Source organism: Oculina patagonica, chromosome 9 (assembly GCF_052425735.1).
Source record: "Oculina patagonica isolate OP01 chromosome 9, crgOcupat, whole genome shotgun sequence".
NCBI classification, from domain to species: Eukaryota; Metazoa; Cnidaria; class Anthozoa; order Scleractinia; family Oculinidae; genus Oculina; species Oculina patagonica.
Genome location: NC_135766.1, coordinates 25,665,333 through 25,675,494, shown reverse-complemented (window position 1 = coordinate 25,675,494; position 10,162 = coordinate 25,665,333). Strand labels below are relative to the sequence as shown.

Below are 10,162 nucleotides of genomic sequence, written 5' to 3'. Positions count from 1 at the left end.
GATATGCGTATCCCGGATGTGTAATTTCCAGTACGGTACACTCGAACATCAGAAAATTGTTGTCCTGTCGACTGAAACCCTCGATCACAGGGTTGGAAACGAGGACTGACTGTTTAGTGCGAAGTTGAAGCGTGTTGTAGTGTTCCACGTGGACAAACAGCATAATGTACGCAAGCGTTGTAAAACTAGTGCGCACATGAGAAGGTTTTGAAGTAAATACCGAAAGTGCAAGAAGACTGCAAGAGAATAAAAAATTTTCCCTACTACTCTGTATTTTAGTTTGCCTTACCGTCTAGTCTACACGTATTTGAGCTTTCTTTACACCTTTTGACTGCAAAATTGTTTAGAATTCCAGGATTTTCAGTCCAGTTCAAGCGTTAACACATGCAACTCTCCCACTCTCTCCGGAATTTAGAAGTCTTGCTACAATTGCTATTATAAACCTTCCCTCCTTCCGACAAGTTCATCGTTTCCGTCTGATTTCGCGGCACGTGCAGTTGAATCTCTATCAAGCTGAGTATCAGTATATGTATACATATTACATATGTTCTGAATATTTTCTTTTCTTCTGGTCCTATCAAGTTGAACTTTCCTTGCGGTTACTTCTAAAAAAAAATAAAAAAAAAAATAACTTTTTTCAGGGTTGCACTTCTGCTCTGTGATTACACTTAAAAGGTCACCGCTAATGTCGCTAATTGGTTGAACTTACTCACTTAGAACAATGCTCTTTGTTGTCTTAGACAAAGCAGTGTCTTGACAACCAAAACAACCGGCTGGCGCCTACACGCATTCAACACTATTTATCCCTTGAGTCGACGAACGACGATTTCACCGATTTGCCGGTTTTGTGTTTCATTTTATGCCTAAGTCTGTAGTGTTCTGATCCAGGACGTTTGCCGCGCTCAACGAAGATGCCTGAACCGGTCCGTAACAGGTATGTAAATTCCATCGCTTCGCCTTCATTAATGGAAGCAGTAATCTTATCATTTCTCAAAACTTCGTAGATACATAGATATGTAATTTGGCTTCTAAGATCGAATTTTATGTTTATGATAAAATATAAAGACAATCGCTTGTGTATACACGAACACAGAAACCATTTTATTTACCACGAGTGGTTTGTAGTGCAATTGAAATTAAAGCTCCTTTGAGATAAAACAAATTGTGTTCGATCACAATTATTATTATTAATTTGAGTGAACGTCAAACAAAATCAGTAACTCCTGGACTACAGTGTTTAAAGTTACCAGTATCTCTTACATCTACAATGTAGCTAATCATGTTTATACACTTTAGATTCAATTTTTCGTCTTTTTGTAAAGTACCGCGCGCTTTTACTAGTCCTGGAGAACGAAGAATTCAGTAAAGTCCCATTTCGCGACAGTGGTTTTACAAGCTGTCAAGTTGAACAGCTTTTGTTTACAAAAGGATTTCAATGGACTCTTCCCTGACTGATAATAAACCGAAATACAGTGCAAATTAGAACAAAATAAAGGCTACATTATTTGATGCGTTGTTCGACTCGCTAACGGTTTCCATGAAAGGTTTTCAGCTGCAGTAAAGATCAGCAAAGTTTTCTTTTTATATTGATCCATTTCCGGTTTGTGACACGCAAACTGCGGGACAAAAATAAAATCCATAAATTTATACTGACGCAGGTAAAATGTGTTGTAGATTTTTTTTATCATTTTTGTCTTTTCCTTTTCAGCACAACTACCTAAAAATGATAAAAAATGATACAGAAATTTGGAAAGGCGCGTTACAAAAATGGATTGCGCAATATTTTTGAAAACGAATGTTGAGTGACCAGACTGGTGTCACACACTGTATGTCCGAATCAGATCACTTCCATGATACATACTGTATTCATTTAATTTGTAGAATGAAGCAGGACAGGCTGCGGCGAGAGACACAAGAGAAGTATGAACGATCATTGTTTACTCCAGCAGGAGTGAAAACATTTAGGCTGCAGCCATCAATCGACAATACTTCAATTATGAAGGTAAAAAATTACTACCCGGTTTATTAATTTTTAAGGCATTTTTTAGACAGTAGTTCTTAAACAGGGAGAATTATTAAAGCTTTTATGATAAATTCAAAAGTACAGGGTGTAAATAGTACAATGTGACTTTTAAAAACTATAAAGATTTTGAAGCCCTCAGGCTATTTAACACTAAACAGAAGCATGCATTTCCTTATGTTTATATTTGCCAGTGGTTTCAAAGATTGTGTTGTGTTGTGATAGCTTTTAAAGGGAAAAATAATTATGTATTCTCGTTAGTTTGATAATTGTTCACCGGCCGAGTGGTTAAGGGCGCCCCGAACGATATTCTACCATAGATAACTTGTTCACCAGCCGAGTCTTTTATTGCATTGTGCGCGCGCGAGCAGCCAATGCGTGTCGCGTGTCGTGTGTCGCGTGGGTGCTCGATTTACGCTGGCTCAACAAGATATTCACAAATTGTGATTGCAATATTTTCAGTGCCAGTACTAAAAAACGTCAATTTCTGTCGCTAGTATTCATTTAAAATTCTTGGTGAATATGTTTTGTGGGAAAGCACCGGCATTCCTTCACGTTTCGATTTTAAACCCGTACTTACCGCTGTGTTAAAGTGACTGCTAATTGACCTGTGTTTCCGGTGAAAAGTGCAAATTATGCGAGCCTCTCCGTTCTCCCCCGCCCACACGAAAAAAAACAAAAAAATAGAGAGCTGTGGACAGTCTAGATGACTATGGCATCTATTTTACCAAGATTTTTGCAAAAGAGATAACAGGTAGCCCAGAAGTAATGGTATGATTTGGAAAAGTACTGGACAACTACTTGGAAGCCATGTGAAGCGAGGATACCCAATGATGGGTCGCATTTGGCCGCGGTGCCTTTCTAGCTTTAAATTTTGTTTTCTACATCACATCATAGAAGTCCAAAAAAACAAAAAAAACAAAATATGACTCGCACTGGTCGTGGTCCCTTTCTTTTAAATTTTATCAGTAAGACGTTTCCAAAAAAGAAATAAAGATTGGGGCGGGGGGGGGGGGGGGGGGGGGGGGAAAAAAAAAGGAGAAAATAAAAAAAGGGGAAGGGAAGAAAAGGGGGGGAAAGGGAGGGGAAACCGAATTACGTATGGTCAACTTAGTGCCCCTACATTGCCATGAATTAAGAGAACATGGTCAGATAATGTTGAAAAGCTCACTCATTTTGTAGATTGTATTTCTATTGAAATTGCAACCAGCTGCTGAGAAAATATCCACTTGTCGGTAAAGAATATAAGTGGTTTATCTGTTTTGAAGTATTGACAAAGGAAAATGAAGCTCTTTTCGCGCAGGTGTCAACAAAACGTTCCCAAGCAACTGAACTGAAAAACCCCACTTGATGTTTTGTAATGGAAATTTTCATTCGTTTTGCAATTAACCCAAAAGTGATAAAATGTTTTGTACGTAACAAGTCGAGCATGCCGTATAATTTCAACTTGCTCGCTTATTCATTAGCAAGCTCAAGGGAATCGCGACAGAGAAAGGAAGGGTGATTGAAAAAAGTGATTGGATGCAAATTCACTCACCGGCCCTTCTTAGCTACCGTATCTGTGACATCAACATCTGGGAGAAACGTCTGTATCCTTTGAGAAAATGCGCGAAAAACTTGCCCCAGTGAAATGTATCGTCCAAGAGAAAAACGCAAATCTAGATGTGGATATTATAAGACGAGACCGAGCTATTCTGTACCGCGTCAGACCAAGAAAAGTTCTGACTGTCCGCAAAGAAGCTTTGAAATGGAAGCAGACCCCAGTTACACAGGTGGAAGAATTAATCCATGTAGCTCTGGACCAAAATGGCAATCAATCCAGTTCAAAGGTTATATGTTATTATGTTTAAAAATTTGTTTGTTTGTATAAAGTACGGGTTAGGTGAAGTCGCTATGATATGTTACGCTTCAGAGCCTCGGGCAATGTGGAGACCATGATATTGAATGTACGCCTTGTTTAATTTTCAGCATAGAACGCCTGAGAATAAATTGAGCTGCCCTTTTAGAAACTTGGTAGCTCACTTTGGCTGGGGCTTCAGAGCGGGATAGCGGAGATTATTAATTCAACTCCCGGCGAAGCTTTGGTTTTTTTCCTGGGCCACTTCGCATTTATGTTGCTTCGTTCAGATTGCGAAAGTCGCTTTCTCGTACAGTATACCAACTCCACACAAAATCACTATGGTCGAAATGAGAAAAATTGTTCCTGCAAGTATTAAAATTGTGGGTGATGTTTTTCATTTCTTGCGTATGTTTATCTGTTTGGAGGTCCGCATTTATTCTCAAGGGCCTATGAATGTTTGCTTTTTGGTATTTTTGTATTTGCAGGTGTAAATTACGGTTCAGAAGTTGTTAATTGGGTTCTTTTTTCACCTCAATTGAATTTCCACTCGCCAAGAATCGACAAAACCATTACCACACTGTTGTGATAACGGAATAGGCATACAAGTTTAAGTCTACTCTCGATTATGGCAAAGGAAATGTCATTTATTTGCTATCCACGACAGAGATTCATTTCCTGAGACCCCAACCTTAAATTTTTCCGTTTTTCATTATCATGTATCTTCTAAATTGTAACAAGTGGTTAACGTGTAATTACTCCTTACAAACTCAATACATTGTCAAGCAGAGAGGTGTTGAGAATAAAGACAACCATCAATAGCGGATCGGATCAGTTTGTTAGGGCGTACCAACAAATTCTCAGAACTTACGGCAGTCGCATTTTTCGGGCGCGAATTTTTACTATTTCCTGCATGTCGTCTGCCAAAGTATGGATAACACGGAACATTTTTGTTTGCGTAATGCGACGAACTTAAAAGTGAATCTTAGTGGAGCACCAACATGCACGTGGCAGGTCCATCTCGCGCTCGCGACAAAATCCACGCGATCGCGCGAGTTTACGCGCGCGTTCGTAGCTTCTTTGCTACGGTAACAAAAAAAAAAAAAACACCTCCACCTTAATGTTCTGTGGTAACATTCTGATTGGTAGCGGTGTATCGTCCTCTTGAATAACATAAACATTAATTTTCTTGTTACTAGTATCAGTCAAGACCATCCAGTACAGCATCATCATCTGGCCAGTCTCCAAGGCACACATCAACCCCCCACCCTCCCGCCCAGAGGGCCAATAGCGCAGCTGGGAGGACCAATGGATCTAGGACCCAGGCGACAAGGTCCATTGGTACACAGACGAGGTGTGAATTTGAATGAATATTGTTTAGTTTAAAATTAAAGAACCAAGCCTTGACTTTTAAACAAAAAGAAAATAATGTACTGAAAGTAATGTTGGATAAATATTTTTGCTTCTTCTTTTGTTTTTGCAGTCTTGAGAGGGCAGCTAGCGCAGGCGCAGTAAGGGAAAAGCCACCGGCACCAGATAGCAGATCACGTGACAGACCAGGTAAGATGTCCTCCATTTCATCTTGAAACAAAAAACAAACAAAAGAACAAACAAACAACAACAGCAGCAAAACAAAACCAATAAAAACACATCCAAAAATGCGTCCAGTCCGGCGTGCAAACAAAAAAGGTAGTGAAATCGCTTGCAAGTGACGAAATTTGGTTTGGAATTTTGGATGGTTGTCAGCGCGTCTTAACTGCATTTGTTTTGTCTCGTTCCTTTTCAGGCTCGTCTCTTAGCAACCACAGCGTAACATACAGTTCACGTAGCGCCTCCTGTCAACCCACTCGCATGTATCAAAGCGAAGACATCCGAACTGCAGCGAAGCTAAACCGACCTCCAAGCAAGGTCTATTTGTGCCAAGAAGAGCGTGATCGGGCGAGATCGACAGGGTCCGGGCGTACGAAGTCTCCGTCGAGATTTGACGGAACTGCTGTTGAACTGCCGGGGTTTATGAAAAGTAACTACTTTCTTCATCATGGAGGTTTGAGCATGGGACAGAAACAGTACATCTGGGGCGTGGCACGGATTTACTCTGTCACGCAACTCATGAGTCTGAAACAGAGACAGTATCAGAACCTGTTAGATTATGAGTTCAGCAGAAGAATTCAGAACAAGGAATTGAAAGAGCACGAGAGAGTTAAAGAGTGGAAAGATTACCAGCGATACTCCAAGTTTATAAAGAGATATGAACAGGTAATACCACACGATAGTCACTGCCCTATGGCCTTATGCGCCCAAGGGTACGAGAGGAATGAGTGAGTGAGTGAGTCACACTCTCTATACTGCAATCCATTTCCATCCTCGCCATCGTTAGTCATTCTCACTTCTTAATAAGTTGCTGTTGTTTGTCGAGTATTCTTCAAAATAAAAGCATTCTTTCGGTTTTTATGTGATCTAGATATACAATAATTTTCAAAACAAAGGATACGATTTTGAGTAGCTGGGTTCACTGTGACAACAACAACAGCAACAACAACATTTTTCTGTGGTTAAGGGATGGCCATAATCACTTATTGAAGAGTCATTTTTTGTTGTACACAGAGAATTCCACGGAACAAGTTAAACCCTGCACGCTCGCCTTGTGAAGAAGCTTCACATGTTCACAAACACATGATCAAAGGTTGGACTACAAATCCGTACGCAAACGAGGCTTACAGACCCTCCAGTAGAACAAGCAATGGCGCCAAACGGCGACAAACACCTCCTGACTACCACCCGGACAGCGCAGAGGATACAGGAGAGCAGGAATCCGATGATAATGAAACTGAGCAGTACAGGCTCAGGTTGATTATTTTGCCGGGCGAGAACGAGAAAACTGGAACCGAGGGTGAAAGTACGACAGGTTAGCTATCGTGTGTTCCGCCTTTTGTCCACTTCTACGTCAACGTATATAGAGAATTCAATGAGTAATAGTGATTTTGCTGATTTTTCGGTAGAATCAGAGCAAATAAAGGAGAAGAATTCAGCGGACGCTAAAGAAGACAGCAGCCACCTAGCGCAAGACGAACATGAGGACAGTAAAGAATCTCTCGAGAAAACAGGTAATATAACCAATAACATTAAGGGCCAAAACTGAGATGAAAATATCAGTTACATTGAGGATTTAAAGAAGAAAACCGCCTGAAATCAGTGTCAAATTGAAGAAGAAATCACGGTAAAAGCGCGGCCCAAAAAAACAAAAATTAATCTTTAGTTAGAAGAAATATTGTCTAAATATGGATAATTTCATCTCGAGTGACAATCTACAGGTGTTCCGATTTTCTTTCTACCAAATACTTATTTTTTCTATTGCAGAGGCCGAGGAAAGGGAAAAACCAGAAGATGAGACCGACAACTATCTTTAACAATAAGATGGAAGAGTAGATTCCTTACATAGTGCACCGGTACCATCGCTGGAATGGCAAATCTAACAAGAAAACCAACCTCTAATACTCAAAATTATAGTGACTGTAGCTGTTCGACAAAACTCAGCTCAGTGTCAGATCTGAATTAACTTGAAAAGTGAAGTTTCCATAGGATAATTGAGCTTCCACTATGATTTCATTCTGTACAGCAATTTGCAAGCTGTTAAGTAAAATGACGTAATCCCGGTGTCCTCTGGTGACGTCACAAATTTCAGTGTCTCTGACTGGCAAGCAGCTTTGTTGATAACTTCACATAACATGCACGAAATCGATCCTTTTCGTCACTGCAAACGTTTCTTATCTTCCACGATTTACTGTAAATTGTGTTATACTTTTACGTTTTTGTGTGCGTGTGCGGTTTCTGATTTCTAGGAAAAAGACCTGGGAGCAATTAGGTTTTAGAGTTTTTAAAGAGTTACTATAGAAATAATATTTTTGTTGATATACAGAGAGTGTAATATATGATAACTCAAATATCAACTATTGTTCATCAAAGTTGGCGGTAGATATTAACAAAGTCGCTCGTTTAACTGACAATTTATTGAATAGTTTCTTTAGCTGATACCAAACCAGTGAATAGGCAAGACATGGGATAGTTTCTGCCCTCAAACGCAAAATTCAACTTTCAAAATAGGTATTTAATTTCACGCCCGACGTGCTATCTTGACGCAAAAGTGCGCGAAAAAGCGGAATATTCACTGGTTTTGTATTTATTTTAAAAGGAGTGAAAACGTTTTAAGTTTTAAAAGAAATAGTTGTTGATTTGAATAAATACAGTTTAAGTTCGAGCGAATTTTTAAACCTAATTACGTGCGCGACTTGCGTCCTCTGTATAAATACCGCTGAAAGAATTAAAGAAGCAAGAATTTGGAATTAAAGATTCCTTTCTTTGACACTACTTGTCCTCGTGTGCTTTTTAATATTTCGTTTTTTTTCCTCTTTACTGTGAATATAAATTTATGACGTATAGTTTCGTATGACACGGCCACGGTTCTACCCCCTACCTCTCCGCTTCCCCGAGATACAAGCCCCCATACCAGGCTCAGATAAACGCGATAAACGATTAATTTTCTATGATAAATAGAAAAATAAATTTCCTTGTGCTGCGTGGCACTTGTAAAAGTACAAAAGTATAATAAAGTTCTCACTAAATGAGTTGAAAGTGCCTTTAAAATAGTTAAAAGTTCCAGACGTTTCGGGCTTAGCCCTTCATCAGTGGAAGGGCTTAGCCCTTCATCATCTTTCCACTGATGAAGGGCTAAGCCCGAAACGTCTGGAACTTTTAACTATTTTAAAGGCACTTTCAACTCATTTAGTGAGAACTTTATTATGCTTTTGATTAATTTTCTACTCAGTTACTGGCAGCAGGCCCGTAGGCTGGTTTTTGCCCGGGTAGGTTCGTTTTCTTTTAGAACGGACCATTAGTTACCAGTGTCCCACTAATTTAAAAAAAAATACCGTTACTGAAGAAGATTTTCCAGTTGTAGTCGACGGGGGTGAAGGTGGGCGTAACAGTTGACTACCGTGTCTAGCTCCACGGGGGTATCGTAGTGAATGTGCAGAAGCGCAAGGTTGGACAACCTTTCTTTTCCCATTGACGCTCGCATGTAGTTATTCAGTCGTCGCAACGTGCTTGCACTTCGTTCACATTCGCATGATGTTACTGGTATGGTGCAGGCAATTTTTAGAAGAATGCTGATGTTTGGAAAGAGGTCATCATCACAATCTTTGATTGCCACTGCAGGTGAAGCTGGCCTTAATTCCGGTTCCATCGCCAGGTATCGACCTCTCCATCGCATAAGCTCCATTTCAAACATTTCAGGGGAGGGGAGATCATCATTGTACTTGTTAACAGCTGCTTCAAGATTAACATTCTTTGAACAGAGAACACTTGGTACGAGACCAAGCAGTGACGCGGCAACGGTCGCCGAAGGTGAAAACTGCTCATTGATGCACATGATGATGTGATCAAGGAGAGGAATTGCCGATGTTCTTGATGCACTCGATGTTCTGTAAGCACAAAATGGCGACCACTTGCTTCAGGCCACGACCGTTCAAAGATAGACGTTGGGCCCTAGACCGAGAAAACCCTTCGGCATCCTAAATAAATTTTTCACTTAAAAATATTAAGACAAAGAGAGAAAGAAATTTTAAGCAACAGCAAGAAATTAAAGATAGGAAGCCACAACTCTCCAAAATCAAAGAGAACGAGAATTTAAGGACTCAGAGCGCACTATCTCATGTACTTATTCGTTTGCCAGCTGGCCTTATCCTGATGGCTTTTAAATAAGAATTTTGTTTACCCCGCTACCGTCATGACGTGATTCAAAGTCATTTCTTTTAATTTCCTTCTTTGCTCTACTTTCCACAATGTCACGCTGTCCAGGGGAATTGGATGTCAATTATATTGTTTGCGTTAGGCTTCAGAGCTTAGCTTCAGATATATTTAATTTATTTATACGACCGCGACATATTCAAATCGGTGAAATCAACATCAGTTATAACTTGAGTCACACTTTGCTAATGGTTCCAGTCTGAAAACCGAAAAAGAGGGGAATACACGAGAAACGTTTGAAAATTAGTCGATATTGTTGAAAATCAATACAAATAACGTCAGTATGTTTTTATTTTTATTTTATTATGCGCGTAGGCCATATGTATGCTGTACCATTCAGACCGGACCTTTAATGCTGTACCATTCAGACCGGTACATTAATGCTACACCATTCAGACCGGACCTTTTCAGGCGGTGGGGGGGTTCGTCCGAACCCCCCGAACCCCCCAGCCTACGGGCCTGGGCAGTAGAGGTATAGTTTGTTAAAACGTAAAATTTGTCCT

General features: G+C 40.0%; 1 protein-coding gene and 1 long non-coding RNA gene across 3 annotated transcripts in view; one reads left to right on the top strand and one right to left on the bottom strand.

Moving 5' to 3' along the window:
• Positions 1 to 10,162, bottom strand: part of LOC144665172 (uncharacterized) — a 135,941-nt gene that overhangs the window by 45,256 nt on the left and 80,523 nt on the right. The window lies entirely within an intron of this gene.
• LOC144665986 (uncharacterized) lies at positions 761 to 8,219 on the top strand. 2 transcript variants are annotated; one of them, XM_078527318.1, is made up of 8 exons: positions 761 to 934; positions 1,882 to 2,002; positions 5,057 to 5,211; positions 5,341 to 5,417; positions 5,644 to 6,113; positions 6,462 to 6,762; positions 6,857 to 6,961; positions 7,215 to 8,219. In XM_078527318.1, exons 1-8 carry the CDS (start codon positions 912 to 914, stop codon positions 7,262 to 7,264), a joined length of 1,302 nt encoding a protein of 433 aa, XP_078383444.1. In that variant the 5' UTR covers positions 761 to 911; the 3' UTR covers positions 7,265 to 8,219. The 2 variants fall into 2 exon arrangements, with proteins under 2 accessions (XP_078383444.1, XP_078383443.1); XM_078527317.1 differs by lacking the exons at positions 761 to 934; positions 1,882 to 2,002 and adding an exon at positions 3,191 to 3,849.

Coding starts and splice junctions, on each gene's coding strand:
- LOC144665986 (XM_078527317.1), top strand. CDS start 3,625: ATGCGCGAAAAACTTGCCCCAGTGAAATGTATCGTCCAAGAGAAAAAC. Junction 5,212..5,340: donor TCCATTGGTACACAGACGAG/GTGTGAATTTGA, acceptor TTGTTTTTGCAG/TCTTGAGAGGGCAGCTAGCG. Junction 6,962..7,214: donor AGAATCTCTCGAGAAAACAG/GTAATATAACCA, acceptor TTTCTATTGCAG/AGGCCGAGGAAAGGGAAAAA.